The 15,063-nt window shown below is 54.7% G+C and overlaps 2 protein-coding genes across 2 annotated transcripts; both read right to left on the bottom strand.

Annotated features, from left to right (window-relative positions):
- Nucleotides 1-60: 60 nt before the first annotated feature.
- On the bottom strand, nucleotides 61-2,980 carry TNFSF13 (TNF superfamily member 13). The gene is made up of 6 exons (XM_075560858.1): nucleotides 2,393-2,980; nucleotides 1,966-2,047; nucleotides 1,782-1,835; nucleotides 1,542-1,660; nucleotides 1,186-1,324; nucleotides 61-934 (listed from the first exon to the last, which is right to left on the bottom strand). The coding sequence occupies exons 1-6, from the start codon at nucleotides 2,648-2,650 to the stop codon at nucleotides 825-827; spliced, it is 762 nt and encodes a 253-aa protein (XP_075416973.1). The 5' UTR covers nucleotides 2,651-2,980; the 3' UTR covers nucleotides 61-824.
- A 671-nt stretch (nucleotides 2,981-3,651) lies between these two features.
- Nucleotides 3,652-14,997, bottom strand: TNFSF12 (TNF superfamily member 12). The gene is made up of 7 exons (XM_075560857.1): nucleotides 14,810-14,997; nucleotides 14,628-14,675; nucleotides 13,838-13,913; nucleotides 12,640-12,690; nucleotides 12,515-12,550; nucleotides 4,599-4,723; nucleotides 3,652-4,439 (listed from the first exon to the last, which is right to left on the bottom strand). Exons 1-7 carry the CDS (start codon nucleotides 14,966-14,968, stop codon nucleotides 4,188-4,190), a joined length of 747 nt encoding a protein of 248 aa, XP_075416972.1. The 5' UTR covers nucleotides 14,969-14,997; the 3' UTR covers nucleotides 3,652-4,187.
- Between the last annotated feature and the right edge of the window lie 66 nt (nucleotides 14,998-15,063).

The following is a 15,063-nucleotide window of genomic DNA, read 5'->3' as shown; positions in this document are numbered from 1 at the left end:
TCTGCGTCCAGCGGGGCGCGCCAGTGGCGAACTGGGAGGGAAAGGAGCGAGGCGAGGCAGTGGGGGAAACAAATCCGGGGTATCATTTATTATTTTTTTTATCTACGTAACTTAATGCAAGGCTGAACAGAAAGGAGAGCTCGGAGGCGTAACCACGACCACCACCAGGCCATGGGATCCGTCCAGGGTGCCCGCGGGACCTGGCCTAGCCAAGCGTGGCTTGGAGTGACTTGCCACGCCGGGGCCGTGGAGCGCGCGATAGACATAATTTGGGCCCCGAAAAGTGATGTGGCGTGAAGGGGCCCCCCAGCAAGCGGGCGCTTAATACGGCACCTCTGGAGACAGTGATGGAAACGGGTCCTCAGTAGATAGAGGAGAAAATGTATGGGAAGTAGCGGCCAGTAGTGTGAGGGTGAGGCTTCTTGGTGCCGAGAGGGGGAGTACAGCGTAGGGCACCGAGGGCTTTGCTGAGGGAGCAGCTCGGTGGATCCCTGCCATTAGGTAGGATGAGTCCCTCAAACTACCGCTAGATGGTAGTGCTGTGTATGGAAGCATTCTAGTGGGGCCCATAGTAGGTCTGGACTGAAGACTTCCTCCCTGACCCCTGCATGGGGCATAAAAGCAAGATCTTCTAGCTCTTTAGTATCCGTGAAATCATAGGCCTGCGATTGGGGGAGGGGAGGGAAAAGTGAGGAACGGACGGTCACGAAGTCAGCCAAAGGCCTGTGTTCCTGCTCGCTCCAATCCTCTGGTCAACTGTGGGCTTGTTACCAAGATATACCCACCCTGGTCTTCCAGGCTCCGGCCCACCCCTGGTAGCACAGTCATAGTTTTACAAGCCCCAGGAAGGTGCCATGTGGAGACAGGCTGAGTTTGGCCCCTGCCCTGGGGATTATGACACTCAGGATATCCCCTCTGTGCAAACGGAAGACACCTGAAAAGGGGGAGGAAAAAAAGATGCTTACGGAGGCACTGCCATCCTCCAGATGTCTCCCTCTTCTTTCTCCAATTCCACCTTTCCTCTGCTTCCTGCATGGACCTGGGTGTACTGTCCTTTGTTCCTCACATCTGCCTCTCCACACACACCCCAACCCCCGGCGCATGCCCCTGTCTGTCCCCTCCACCCCTTCAGAGACCTCTCAGCCACTCTGCACATCCAGCTTCCCCAGCTAGCGTGGCTCTCACCTGCACTGTAGCAGCTACTGTAGGCCCGGTCAGGGTTGGAGGGCATACTCCTTATGCATCGGAAGAGAGTCTCCTCCCTTCCCTGGCCTTTCCGAGAAACCACCTGACCCATGGTAAAAGTCACATCGTGGAACAGAACCTGGTTGGGCAGAGAGGAAATAAAGCGGAATGGCATGGCTCGAGTCTAGGAGGCCTCGGGAGCCCTGATCTGGACCCAGGGAATGAAGAAAGGTCTTTTAAGCTTAGTTTGGACAAACAGGCCTAGAGCCCTCAGGATGGGGGGCATCCTGGCTGTGGGAAAACAGGGAAGAGGAAGCCTCTGGACCCCATGCGAGGTTCAGAGCATGCTGGGTTACCTGGCTATAGAGCAGATAAATTCCAGAGTCCCAGACTCGGACAACATATCCTCGAGCCTCCAGGCCTCTACCCCGCCTGAGAGCGGGCTGCCACATCACCTCTGTCACATCAGAGTCCTCTGGAGGTGAGGAGTGTGGCAGTCAGGATTTCTGTACCCTTTCAGACATTTGACGATTTGCTTGGACCCAGGCGCCAGCCCCACATCGCCCTGGTTGCTGCAGCCCCTCCACAAAGCTCACCCTTGGAGGTGGTGTTCACGGGCACAAGGTGCAGAGCCGAGGACGAATGCTGCTCTGGAGGGAGAAGGAAGCTGTCTGGGCAGGGCCCATCTGTCCCAGCTGCCCTACGCTCAGCGTGCCCCCGCCCCCACTCCCAACCCACCACCCCACTCTGCTTGGTCACCGTCCGCCCCAGAGGCCTCACTCTTCTGTTTTGGGGTGAGCAAGGCTCTTCTCCTGCGGGTTGGCTCCCCATTCTCCCCACAGCCTTCCAGGTCCTCAGGGCTCTGTTCATGGAAAGAGATTCAGGGCTAGAAGAAGATGCCAGGGGCCCAGTTGACCAGCCTTCTTTGCAGCCCCCCCCCCCCCCAGGAGTGCTGTATGTCTCTAGGCACCCTTCACCAGCACCCTGAGTCTTGGTGCTGGCTGTCCTCCAGGACTGTTAGGTATGAGAAGCGAAGCATTAATCTTTAACCGTTTCCTTTCCCGGAATGGCCGCTCCCTTGACTTCCAGAACCAGGACCCTCTCTGGCAACCTCTCGAAGCTTCGCAGACCAGGAGACAGGAATGAAGAGGCCTGAAGACCCCAACACCCATCATCCTCTCCCAGACAGTCTTCTCTCTTCACTCACCTGCTCTCTGAGGCTCTGACAGGGCTGCCCATTCCCCTTCCGGGGAGGTCCTCCAGTCCTCCGCAGCCCGCTCACCTCTCTCCTTAGGGCCTGCAGTTCTGCTTGTTGGGTCAGCAGAGCCATGGCGCAGGCCAGAGCCCCCAGAGCTGCCCCCCAACTCAACCACAGGGCAACGGAGAGTGCCAGCTCTCGAGCTGGTGCCCCCATGTGGCCCGGGGGCACTCTGGGGGCTATTGAGGAAGGAGAGGACGCCAGCATGAGCTGGGGACACTGCTGACAGCTGTGGCCCTGGGTGTAGGGTGACCAGGAGGTGACGAGGAAGATGGGGGTGTGGACACTGGTACAGAGGGGAAGAAGGGTGTTACGCAAGGGAGAAATCAAAAAGAACCTGAGAAGAAAAGAGAGAGGAGGCAAGCAGGGTCTGGGATTGTCTAGTGTGCCTGGCAGCCCGCTGTGGGGGCAGTATTGCTTCAGAGACTCCTATCCCCCCTTCCTCAGCCTGAAAAGAATCGAGTGGTTCTCTCCAGTGAGGGCGGGGCTGCCAGTGACACCCAGGGGGAGCGGCCTGAGCACAAGCCCTGGGCAGCCGCAGAAGAAGCGGGGGGGGGGGGGGGGGGGGGAGAGGGAGAGGGAGGCAGGCCAGCGGCTCATGGGCAAGGTGCCAGGAGGGTTAGAGGGACAAACTGGTCAGTGTTTCAGGTCAGAGACAAGACCAGTGAGGGGGGTATCCCTGGGAATATTTCCAGGGGTGACAGGTGGGACAGGAACCCCCTGCCCTCCACCCCACCCCCCCAGCAGGTAGGGAGGAGAGCCAGAGTCAAGGAAGCTGGAGACTGGCTGAGCTCTGGGGTTAAGGCCAGGCTGGGTGTGTTGGAATAAGGCCTGCACTGCTCCCTTTGCTGAACTTGGCAAGCGAGAGACTTCCTGTTTCCCAAGAAATGCTCTTACATAAGGCTTGGATGAAAAGAGCCGGAGTGCCAGCCACAGCACCCTAGCCACTGGCGACCTGCTCCCCAGACCCCGGGCCTGGAACACTTGTCCGTGACCCCCCACTAGGTCTGCTCCCATCCTGAACCAGAGCCAGGGCCTGCGAGTGCCTGCCAAATGCACCCCCCACCCCCAGCTGACAAAGGGGAAGGGCCCACTAGGGATTTCCCCCGACAAGAGGAAGTCCACCCCTAGGTAAATGAGGCCAGTGTCGCAGCACCTGGCCAGGAGTGATTTCTTCCTGGGCTCTGTCGTTTATTTCTTGGCTCACGTGTGGCAGTGAGAGACATGCAGGCCTCTGCTCCCAGGCCTATATACCCCGAGGTCCAGACCCCTTCCCAGGACCCTCAGCTACCCCAGAACACCCCTGAAGCCCCAGCAAGGAGGAGAAGTAGTGGCTTACTCTCTTTAATACCCACTCATTAACATTTTGTCACAATAATAATAAAAATAAGATCTTTTTTTAAAAATCCACAGGGCTGCATGGGGCGGAGCTGGTTGGGGTCTCCTCCCAGTCTTCCGCTTCCTACCGCCAGGTCCAGCCCCTCTTTGCGCCTGAAAAGGCATCTTCCAGACCCATCTTGGCCCCCCAGAATGCAGTAAACATAGTGTCCTGGGGGTTGTGATCAGGGCGGGGCTAGGAGATTGATAAATGGGGGAGGGAAGTGGAAAGCCCCAGGTAGGGGGAGGCGAGGGGGTGTGAAGTTGCGAACAAGCAGAGGCCCCTGGAGAGAAAGGCTCTGGAGTGAGGAGCCATTTGAGGTGGGGGCGGTGGGCTTGGAGAGCTGTGGTGGAAGGCCAGAGCCCCTCAGTGAATCTGGAAGAGTCCGAAGTAAGTGAGAAAGGGGGCAGCCTTGAGGTGGGCCCTGGGGAGGGTGCGGATTTTCAGGGAGGACCCTGGCCTCAGGGGCAACAGCCCGGACACCTGGCAGAGGCGCAGCTGGGGCCCCAGAGAGCTGGCAGCTGTGGCAGAGAACTCCTCCAGGCAGCGCAGGGCCAGGGCCTCATCCACCAGCAAGTCCAGCTTCAGGTAGACAGCCTTCCCCTCATCAAAGTGCACCTGGGGGCGAGTGGGGGAAGACAGGCAGCATCCAGGCCTCGGCTTGCCCTCCCTTCAATTTCCTTAAAAGACCCAGGTGGCCCATTCTGCCCCAACCCCCAAGCTCTTCCTCTCCACCCAAGCCTTCTCCTTCATCAACTGCTCTAGCCATGGGCTTACCTGACAATACAGGTAGTAGAGCCCAGCCCGCGTGACCTTGAACTCCCCTCGCTGGCGGTCGTAGCGCAGTGGATTGGAGCTGTTGATTCTGGCCTCCTCCCAGCCGCTCACCGTCCCGTCCACACCTGAACGTCAATGCGCCCAGGTATGGACAGGTTCCTGCATGGCAAGCTCCCCACCCCCCACTGCAGGGGTCCCACTTTACCCAGAAGATAAAGAGCACTTGTCTGCCAACGCAGAGGTTGGCAGCTGGAAAGACTGGTGATTTGAACCCACCAGCCGCTCCTCCTGGCTCAGCAGGAGAGAGGTGGCAGCTGGCGTCTGTAAAGATTTCTGGGTAGCCCTGGACACCGCTGGGACAGTTCTCTTCTTGTCTTACAGGGTGGGCGTGGTGAGTCCGAGCAGACTTGACAGCAGTGGGCTTGGTTTGGCTTGGTTTGACCCGGAAGCTGTATAGGTCACGCTGGGCAGAGGTGGAGCCCCTTTCCAAAGAGGCCACGCTACAGTAGAAAGCTCTATGTAGAAATCTAACAGATACGATTGAACCCAGAGATGAAGGGCCCAGAAGGGTGGGGTTGAGAGCAAGTTGTCATCAGTGGTCGTTTCAGGGCAGAAGATAGGATCTAAAGGGCCACTGGGGGTGGCGAGCTTTCTAGAGAATATGTTCCCTTTATCTTTCCCTACTCGGTTTGCCTTTTTACCTTGAGAATCTATTCAGAACGTTACTTGACTCTCAGAATAAAAAACTAAAGTGATGCCCACACGCTCATCAGCTGATGAGTGGGCTAACAGAATCTCGTCTCTCCCCACAGGATGGAATCGTATTCGGTTATCAAAATGAATGAAGTGCGGGCGCCCGCCCCCAACTGGGTGGCTCGAAGACAGCATGGTGAGTGACAGAAGCCAATCAGGAGCACTCGCACACTGTATGACTCATCTCCAGGGAAGGTCCAGAGTAGTCCATCCACAGACAGAAAGGAGATTGGGGCGGGGGGGGAGTAACTGGGGGAGCTGGACAGTGACGGCTACTGGGTGCGAACCAAACCGTTTCTGTCGATTGGTTCTGGTGGCAACCCCGTGTGTGTCAGGGTAGAACTGTACTTCTGAAGATTGCGCATGGCAGCGACCTTTGGGGAAAGAATGCCAGACCTCTCTTTCATGGTGCCCCGGTGTTGATTCAAACCACCAACCCTGAGGTGAGGTAAAGTAAAACTTAGTCGTTTGTATCAACCGGGGACTCCAGGTCAAAGTCAGGGTGACTTTTTGAGGTGTTGGAAATGTTCTAAAGTGGATGGTGATAGCAGGGGCGCAGTGGAGCGACCCTGAAGGGCAGAGTGGGACTGCCCCGTGCGCTCCCAAGTCACTCTTTTCTACCTTTCTCATGGAGTGGCTGTTGGTTTCGAACTACTGTCCTTGCAGTCCGCAGCCCACGGCAGAACCCACTATGCCACCAGGGCTCCTATTTAGTGAACTATTTATTTAAAACTCATAGTTTTTTATTGGCACATAATTCATGTCTCGTACAGTTCAGTAGTTCAGTCCAATCAAGAAGAGTTGTACAATCATCACCACAAGCAATGTTAGAGCATCTCCTTTCCTGTCCTCGTTGTTATTAGCTCCCCATTCCCCCCCCTCCTCCCCCCAGGAAGCCATTAATCTAGTCACTCTCACTGTATATTTATCTATCTTGGATCTCATATACAGAAAAACGTACAAATGAAACAAAACTAACAACTATCACAAAATAGAGAAAATCTCAATAAAACAAAAATAATATATTAAAAACTAGAACAACTTCAAACGGGCTAAAAGGGAGATCAAATGATAAGGTGTTCAATGTTAACCTCACTGCGTCTGCCAGCATAGGAGCAAGCCTGTTCACATCCCTGGTACAGGGTCAGAGGGGCCTCCCGGAGGCTGCATCCATGGGCATTGCCTCTTCACTTCTTTTTTTTAACGGAGACAGCTTTGAAATGGGTCAAAGATTGATCAAGTAATATTATAGTTTCACTTACACCTACCATAATCACCTTTATAATGTCTCTGCTTTCTAACAAGGCTATTTAAGGAATAAACCCCTTTTAGGGAGCCTATGTAACTCACCAAATGAGTGGCTAGGAGGAGGCAAATGAGTAGGGTTATGCAAGTGAATGTGTTTGTGGGCTAGCTTGTTACTCAGGTGAATAAGGAACATGACACCCTTGTGGGTGGGGCCATGCAAAGCAGGTGTATGGAGCCCTATGAAAAGACTGGTCAGTTTTGTCATCCTGCTGAGTGTAAAAGGAGCCAGGGTTACAATGAACCAAAGACTGGTCTGCCACCGAGCAATGGGCTCTGGAGCCCACAGGGCCAGGGAGCCCTGTGCCTTTCGGCAGGAGGTTTGCTGGTATAGCGAGGTGCCTGGACCCACGCGCTTTTCTGGGCAGCTAGGTTTGCTGATTCAAGCTGAGCGGCTCTAGGCCAAAACTTACTAGTGGAGTGGAGTACCACTGGGCATTTATCAGCAGAGGTGCAAGAGCTTTGTAACATTCCGGGAGCGGGGCAGCAACCTTGAGCCGTGTGGCTGAGAGGAGGCTGTCCGGATTGAAGAAAGAGAATCCTTGAGAGGAAGCTGTCCGGATTTGAAGAAAGAGAATCCTGGGTGTTCCAGATCCTGATGGACAGCCTTGACCTCCCTGGAGTAAACCCCACAGCTCTGACTGCAGTGACTTAGCAAAGCCAGCAGACAAACAGAGAATCCCTGGGAGGGGCAGTTGCTGTCAGAAAACCAGACTGTCTCTGCCTTCGAATCGACGCTGGGCTCACAGTGACCCTGTGAACAGGGTAGAACTGGCCTTGTGACTCCTTATGGAAGTAAAAAGCCTCCTCTTTCTCCCTCAGAGCTGCCTGGTGGTTTTGAACTGCTGACCTTGCCGTTAACAGCCCAACTTGTAACCACCAAGGCTTGGCTGATGTCAGAGTTGGTACAAAACACTGGTGAGGGATAGGCCTGTCTGCCCTCCATCTCATAGGCCTGATGCACTGTTACTGACTCTTCCTCGGCCCAGTGATGGTAGAGGAGGCCGGACCCACCCGCACACCATCTCTGCAATGAAAACCCATGCACTGTAGGCTGAGAGTCGGCGAGTTGTATGGGATGTTAGTTATGTATCAATAGACCTGTTGTCAAAAAGAAATGAAAATCTAGAAGTAGGACCACTGACAATGATAGAGATACAGGTACGTGTGTTTGTGTATATGTATATATACATGTATATCACGTACATATGATATGTAGATCATCACATGGCTTCTCAGTCCTCCATGGCCTACCCTTTTGGGATCTCTCCGCTTCAGTCTCCCACATTTCCCAGCTCACTACCCTCCAGACACTCTGGGCTTTTTCCTGTCGCTGCCACACACCAACCCATTCTGCCACTGCGTGTTCACACCGTGCTTCCTTCTGTCCCTCAGGCTCAGCTGGCCGGGGGGGCTTTGTGAGCCACCGTTTAAAGCAGCCAGGTCTACCCCGTCTCCACTCATCTCTCCCATCACCCGATGTCGTTCAGCAGTCACCAGCACCAGACATGACCTCTTGCTTACGTGTGTATTCCTCCGTCTTGGGCCTCCCCGCTCAGTGCAGGGACAAAATCAGAACACCACACCCATTGCCCTGACGCGGACTTCAACGCTAGGGGCAGGGACAACCTTGACTAGCCCCTCACTAGGTCCCCAGGGTGCTAGGTGGGCATCCAGTAAACACTGCTGGGAGGACACAAGGCCTGAGGTGCACACGACTGCCAGCTCTGTCCTCGCCAAGGGCCACAGCTTGTCCCTGGTCCTCCCTGGCTGGCGTCCGAGGAGTCCTCTGCAAACCCCCTCAGTCTGCCAGCTTCTGGGTCTTACTCTTAACAAGTGTTCAAGCCAGGTGCTTTCCTCGGGCATTTCCATCCACACCCAGGGGCTTATTAGGCTGTTATTATCCTAGGCCCCAGATCCCATCTCCAGCCACATTACCTCCTGATCCTCCCTGTGCTAGCAACTGCCATCTGACTAGCCACGGACACCCGAAATGGATCTGACCCTAAATGTGCGGGGCTCTTCCATGCCCTACTCAGACTTGCCTCACATTCCACCACCCCCCCCCCCCGCCCATCCAGGTACCTAAGCCCCCCCTCTCCTTCACCATTTCCCTCCTGGCTCTCCAGCTCCTCTCCAGCCTATCTCCTACCTAGCTCCGCCCCATCAACACTACCGTCCTGGCCTCTGCCATTTCTCATTCAGATTCCTTCTTTCCAACCACTGTTCCTCCCAGGCATGCTCAAGAATGGCCAGTGATTGTTCTCACATGCTGATCTGACCCGCCTCGCTTTGCTTTAATCTGCCAAACGGCTCACCTTAAGTTAGCTTCAGATTCCATCTGTCCCAGGCTCCTGTCCTCTTCTCCAGCCCCACCCCCATCCTGCTTCTCTAGCTCTCTCTCTGCTCAGCCACTCAGGGCTCCTCACAACCCTCCAGGTTCATCAGACTCTTGGAGTTTGACACAAGTAGTTCCTCCTGCCTGGAATTCCCTCCACCCCTGGCTCACCTTACACTCGGGAAAACCACCTTCTCCTGGGGAAGAAGTCCCATCCTTCGTGACAAAGTTAAGTTGGTCCAATGCACGATCACCTATCTTTGGCTCCTTTCAGTTTTGCTCACGTCCACACTTGCAGTCATATATGCAGATCTTCTTGCCTAGACTTCTTTAGGTTAGGTCTTCACTCGGGACACCGAGTCCTGTCCCTGACATGACAGGGTCTCTGAACAGGTGTGCTGAGTCAAGGAAGGAATGTCTGGGTAGCTACTAAACTAAGCGGTGCGTGCAAAGGGGAGGAAGACTTCCCTGGGAGTGGAAGAAGGAGGGTCTTCCTGCCTATGGGATTAGCTGGAATGAAGGCTGGTCTGGTCATATGATCTGGTGTGCCTAGGACACACGTGATGTCACTTCAGTTTCACAGCCACCAACACCACCAAATTGCCTGGCTACCTCCTGCCCTCGCCCACCAAGACAAGTATTTTGAACTGGCTCTCCTCACATCTCCTGCCCTCCCCTCCTCCCACCACGACCCTTCCTTCTGCAGAAGAGCTAGAGGCCATAAAGCAAGGGTGACTTCAACTCCACTTGCCAAGCCCACAGTCCCTCTGTCCTCACCTGCCCCTCTGATGATGGCTCTGGATGCTACGCCCTCCCGCCTCAGTCACTGCCCCTGCAGGTTACCCCGCCTCCTGCGCCAGCAACCTTGCTTTTCACTCCAACTAGACCCAGTCCACAAGGCATGCTTTAGAGGGGCTAAATCCAAATCCTGGCTCCGTCCCAACCTTGGCCACATTCCATGAGCTTTCTGGGACTTGATTTCTCTCATGGATTGTTGTTAGGTAACGTCAGGTCAATTTTCTACTCCTAGTTACCAAAAATGACAGGGGGACCGGCCAGATAGGGGTTTCTCTGAGCCCATGCTGAGGCATGGCCACCCTCCAGGACAGGGCAGAACTCCCCCTAGGGAGTTTCCAGGACTGTAACTCTTTATAGGAGTAGAAAGCCCTACTGGTGGTTTCAAACAGCTGACCTTGAAGGTCGCAGCCCTACGCATAACCTCCACACAGATAATTCGTTTCTCTGTGGGTTCTGTTCATTAGCCATCTGGTTCACAGTGAGCACTTAACCGTGACATCCCAGGGCACCGTTCCCATCTACAGAATGGAGGAAATCCAAGTCTCTTCCTGATGGGGCAAGTGTGCAAATTAGATGGGCTGGACCAGGCACTATTGAAAACCAGTCGCCATGGGATCAATTTAGACGCATGTCTCTCTCCTGTGTCAAAACAGAACCATGTTCTGAGGTGCTCAATGGCTGATTTGTCAGAAGTAGATAGACAAACTTTCTTCCAAGGTACCTGAGTTGCCCTGAACCACCCGCTAATCTTTGGGTTAGCAGCCAAGTACATTAACTGTGTGTATCCTCTCACCCGGGCACTAGACGACATGAGTACTCAATAAATGTTGGCTAAGATTAATGCGACACTGCTTTTCCCTAAATGGAGAAAACTTTCCCTTGACCCCACAGCTGTTCCCCATTTCAGATAAGCCTATTTCTCTGCTCTTGGCATGGAAAAACTTCTAGAAAGAGTTGTCAAGTCCTCCGATTCCTATAGTCTTCTCAGTTCAGTCCAGGCTAGCTTCCACCCTAACGTGCCACTGAACCCGCTTGCGTCAAGGGCACCAGCTGACTTTTATGTTGCCAAACCCAGAGTTACTTCTCTGTTCTCCTCTCATGTGATTGCTCAGCCCCATTCAACACAGACAGTCACGTTCTCTTAGATTCCCTTGATGTCAGGACCCTGCCCGTCCCTGGTTTTCTTCCCCTTTCTCTGTGGATCCCTTCAGTCTCCTTAGTTGAGTTCCCTTGTTCTCTCCTTCTTCAAGATATCCCTGCGCCTGGCCTGAGGGTTTATCCTCTTCCTGGTTGTCTCACCCAATCCTCTTGCTCTAAATTATTCACATGGTGATGACTCCTGACTTCCTGGGTCCTGACCTAGCCCCTGAGCTGGTCTGATATGTACAGCTGTCTATTTGTGGAAATCACTTGCTGCTTATTACAACGCTTTGCCACCGAGCCCATGCCAACTATATACGGCTTCTGAGACTATAAATCTGTATGGTGACCGACTGCCTCGTCTTTCTCCAGTGATTCCGCGAGTGGGTTGGAACATCTGACATTTGTGGTTAAGAGGGTTATCCCACAGCCTCACCTGGACTCTTTTAGTTTATTATTAGGCATCAGAATGTTCATTGTTCATCGATCCTTCCCAATCTATTTCTTCACTGGCCGATTCTATTTCAGTTTGTCAACCATGTTCAAGTTAAAAATATCTCAAAGTTAAAAAAAAGAAATCTAGAAACCATTGATTCCCCCTTTCTCTTTTTCTGTATATCAAACTCAGAAGCAAGTCCTAGCTCTGAGACTCTCGCTGAGCCCCTTGATGGCCCTCCGTCTCTGCTGTGACTACCTTAGCTCAAGCCACCATCATATCTTGCCTCCTGGTCTATGATAGAAGGGTGTTCCAGGTGGGGGGACAGTATGCACAAAGTCAAGAAGAGGCTTCCTGGAAAGATCAGCCCAACAAGTGTGGAGAATGCGGAAGGGTGTTGGGAGAGAGCAGGCCACGGCCACGGGGTGAGACTAGACCCCGGATCTCGGAGCCCAGCAGGGAAGATATGGGAAATGAGTGTAAAGTGTAAGGGAGCTCATCGTGGCAGCAAAGGGGTAGAGAAAGCCTGGCCTGGTCTGGACTGGACGGGACTGGAGCTAGAGGTTGGGTTTGAGGTTTCAAACCTAGAACACTGAGGTGAGGTCTGAAAGGAACAGAGCCTAGAAACGCCTTGAAGAGAGTTATCAGGACAGGAGGACTAGTGGGATATGGAAGGAAAGAAAGGCACTCAAACAAGTCACCGTCTTCTAGTCCATTCGGACCCACCATCACCCTATTGGACAGAGTGCAGCGGCCTCTGGGTTTCCAAGAGTGTAAATCTTGATGGAAATAGAAAGCCTTATCTTTCTCCCGAGGAGCAGCGGGTGGTTTTGAACTGCCAGCCTTTTGGTTAGCAATATTGCATGTAGCCTACTATGCTACCAGGGCTCCTTTAATAAAAAATAAAAAAAATTTAAAAGGAAAGGGCAAAAGGAGAAAGGTGGGCAGGTGGGGGTGTTTACCTGACTCCTGGGGACGCAGAGTTGGGACCTAAGAGAACCAAACCCTGGGGGTTTCACAAACAGACTTTGGGGGAGGCTGAAGGGCGGGTGCTGAAGGCCGGGGCCTGTGGGAATCAAAGGTGTCTGGGGCCCCTGTCCCAGGAGGCCAGTGCTATGGAGGTCAGAGGTAGGGAAGGGGTCTCACCCGCTTGCTCGCCATCTTGTCCCGGCCGCGAGTGCACTGTAAGATCCAGAAAAGGGATGGTGAGGCCTCTCTGCACCCCAGCCCCTCCGCCCTCCCTCCTCCCGGCATGGCTCCCCGCCACCCACCTTCATAGTGGGCTGCAACCGCTTGGCGAGCTCGGAGTTTCCGGCCTTTAGCTGTAGGGAGTCAAGGGAGGACAGATGGACAACCTGTGCCTTCCAGGGCACCTGGGAACCCCATCCTCAGTCCCTCTCCCCTCCCAGCCCCCTGCCATCCACACTCGGTTCAGATCTGGGCTCTCAGAGCCTCTTCCTCCATAAGGAGCGTGACTACAGAAATGCTTATAGAAGCCAGGACACTGCTGAGAGCAAATGGTGATCATGGACATAATCATGATCAATATATATGGTCATGTGGTCATCTCATCTTTCCTTTGTTGATTAGGGTCCAGGACTCTGATGACCCCAACTTATCCCCATCAAGACCCAAACCACTGCCCACTGCCAAGATGATTTGGACCCTCTGTGCCACAGAGCAGACTGCTCCTCAGGGTTCCCAAGGCTGTACATCTTTTTTTAAATCATTTTATTGGGGACTCTTACAGCTCTTATCACAATCCATCCATCCATCCATCCATGGTGTCAAGCACATTTATACATATGTTGCCATCATCATTCTCAAAACATTTTCTTTCTATTTGAGCCCTGATATCAGCTCCTCATTCCACCCCCAATGAACCCTTGATAATTTATAAAATTATTTTCATGTCTTACACCAACTGCTGTCTTCTTTCACCCACTTTTCTGTTGTCCATCCCCCAAGGAGGGGGTTCTATGTTGATCTTTATGTATGATTGGTTCCCCTTTCTCCCCTTCCCCTCTCATGACTGGTCCTGAGGGGTGGGGCTGTACATTTTGATGGAAGCAGACAGACTCATCATTCTCTCTAGGAGTGGCTGGTGGGCTTGAACCACTGACCTTCAAGTTAGCTGCTGAATGGCTAACCCACAGCGCCACCAAGGCTCCTTTCAAGACTCCGAGCATCCCCTGAGGGCCCCCCTAATTCCTAACCACCCCATTCATCTGTGGGCTAGGGTTAGACGGGAGAAGTGGAGCATCAACTAGAGGGTCAGCATCCCTGGGTGCTCTGCTCAGCTGGCTACCTGCATGAGTCTGAGTCCCCTCCCTCCCCTTCGCTCTCTGAGCTTCAGTGTCTCCATCCAGAAGGGTGAGGGATGGGTTTTGTTCTGCCTGCCGCACAGGAGGAATCCAGGAGTCACCCTCGGCCAGTGATGAGTCCCGAATGAGGGTGGAGGACGCTCACCACTTCTGCGAGGTCGAGCGAGGCGGTTCAAGAAAGGCGTGGGGCCCTGACTTTCCTTTTCCTGAGGATTCAATTCCTAGGGGGTGAAGGGCAGAGTGAGACCCAGCATCTGGCCAAGGACCCCAGAGACCCAAACAGAAAGCTCGCTGCCGTAGAGTTGATTCTGACTGGTGGGAACCCTCCAGGACAGGGTAGAACTGTTCCTGTAGGTTTCTGAGACTGTCACTCTTTATGGGAGTAGAGAGCCTCATTGTTCTCCATCAGAGCTCCTGGTGGCTTTGAACTCTGGACCCTGTGGCTAGCAGCTCGATGCACACCCACGATGCAACGAGGGCTCCTGAGATAGACCAGGGCCATCGGGAGAACCACCAGCCAGCCAGAGCAGGGGAATCTTAGGGAGAGAGGTGCCCCTCATCTAAGAGGAAAGCAAGGTCCTGAAGGGAGACCCAGCCCTCATCCCCTGCCCCAGGCCAGTCACCCCCCACCTGCCCCTGAGAATCCACTCCTTCCCTGGGCTCCCCTGCACTCTGCGTGCGCGCACACCCTCTTGGACTGCGCAGTGGGTACCACTCTGCACACGCCAGCTAGCTCCTGTCCTCCCACCTCCCCACAGCCCATCAGCATTTCAGAGTTGGTACGAACCAGCCCAGACTGCTTGGCACACAGCCCCCTCTCTCTCTTTCACACACGCACACGTGCACCACAGTCCGAATGCACACCTGCCTGCACACCCACTCTGCCCGTCGCCCGCCCTGGCCCGCGCACCCCTCGCCTGCCCGCAGCCGCTCACCAGTGGGTCCTCGTCCTCTTCTGCTACCAGGTCTCCCTGGGAAGGCTCCTGCCGGGGAGGAGCAATGTCACCCTGCCCTTCTCCACCTGACAGTCTGCCTTCCTCCCAGCCTCCGCCCCAGGCCCTCCACCCTCCCTCTGCCCGCCCCGCGTGCCCAGGGGGCGCGTGCAGCAGGGTCTCACCTGGGTCCAAGGCGCCGCCCGGATCCCCAGACCAACAGCGGCCAGCAGGAGGCCGAGACAGGCCAGCGCCAGGCCCAGGCCCAGTGCGAGCGGGGCCAGCAGGGCGGTGCCCGGCGCCCCCCGGCGCCCACTCCGCCTCGGGCTCCGACGGGCGGCCATGGGGGCAGGGGGGCTGTGACTGCCGCACCGCCCCCCCCATCCCGGGACCCGAGGGATCGGGGAGGGGGGCGGGCGGGCGGGTCGGCTGGGGAGAG

The sequence above is a fragment of the Tenrec ecaudatus genome, chromosome 10, assembly GCF_050624435.1.
Source record: "Tenrec ecaudatus isolate mTenEca1 chromosome 10, mTenEca1.hap1, whole genome shotgun sequence".
NCBI classification, from domain to species: domain Eukaryota; kingdom Metazoa; phylum Chordata; class Mammalia; order Afrosoricida; family Tenrecidae; genus Tenrec; species Tenrec ecaudatus.
This window is presented reverse-complemented; position numbering and strand designations above follow the sequence as displayed.

Bases quoted from the DNA above. Each gene is read 5' to 3' on its own strand.
- TNFSF13 (XM_075560858.1), bottom strand. From the start codon at position 2,650: ATGCTGGCGTCCTCTCCTTCCTCAATAGCCCCCAGAGTGCCCCCGGGC. The intron at 2,048-2,392 runs GTGAGTGAAGAG...TTCCATGAACAG, and splicing joins GTCAGAGCCTCAGAGAGCAG to AGCCCTGAGGACCTGGAAGG. The intron at 1,836-1,965 runs GTGAGGCCTCTG...TTCTCCCTCCAG, and splicing joins GCTCACCCCAAAACAGAAGA to AGCAGCATTCGTCCTCGGCT.
- TNFSF12 (XM_075560857.1), bottom strand. From the start codon at position 14,968: ATGGCCGCCCGTCGGAGCCCGAGGCGGAGTGGGCGCCGGGGGGCGCCG. The intron at 12,691-13,837 runs GTGAGCGTCCTC...GACTCCCTACAG, and splicing joins CGCTCGACCTCGCAGAAGTG to CTAAAGGCCGGAAACTCCGA. The intron at 4,440-4,598 runs GTAAGCCCATGG...ACTCGCCCCCAG, and splicing joins TCTACTACCTGTATTGTCAG to GTGCACTTTGATGAGGGGAA.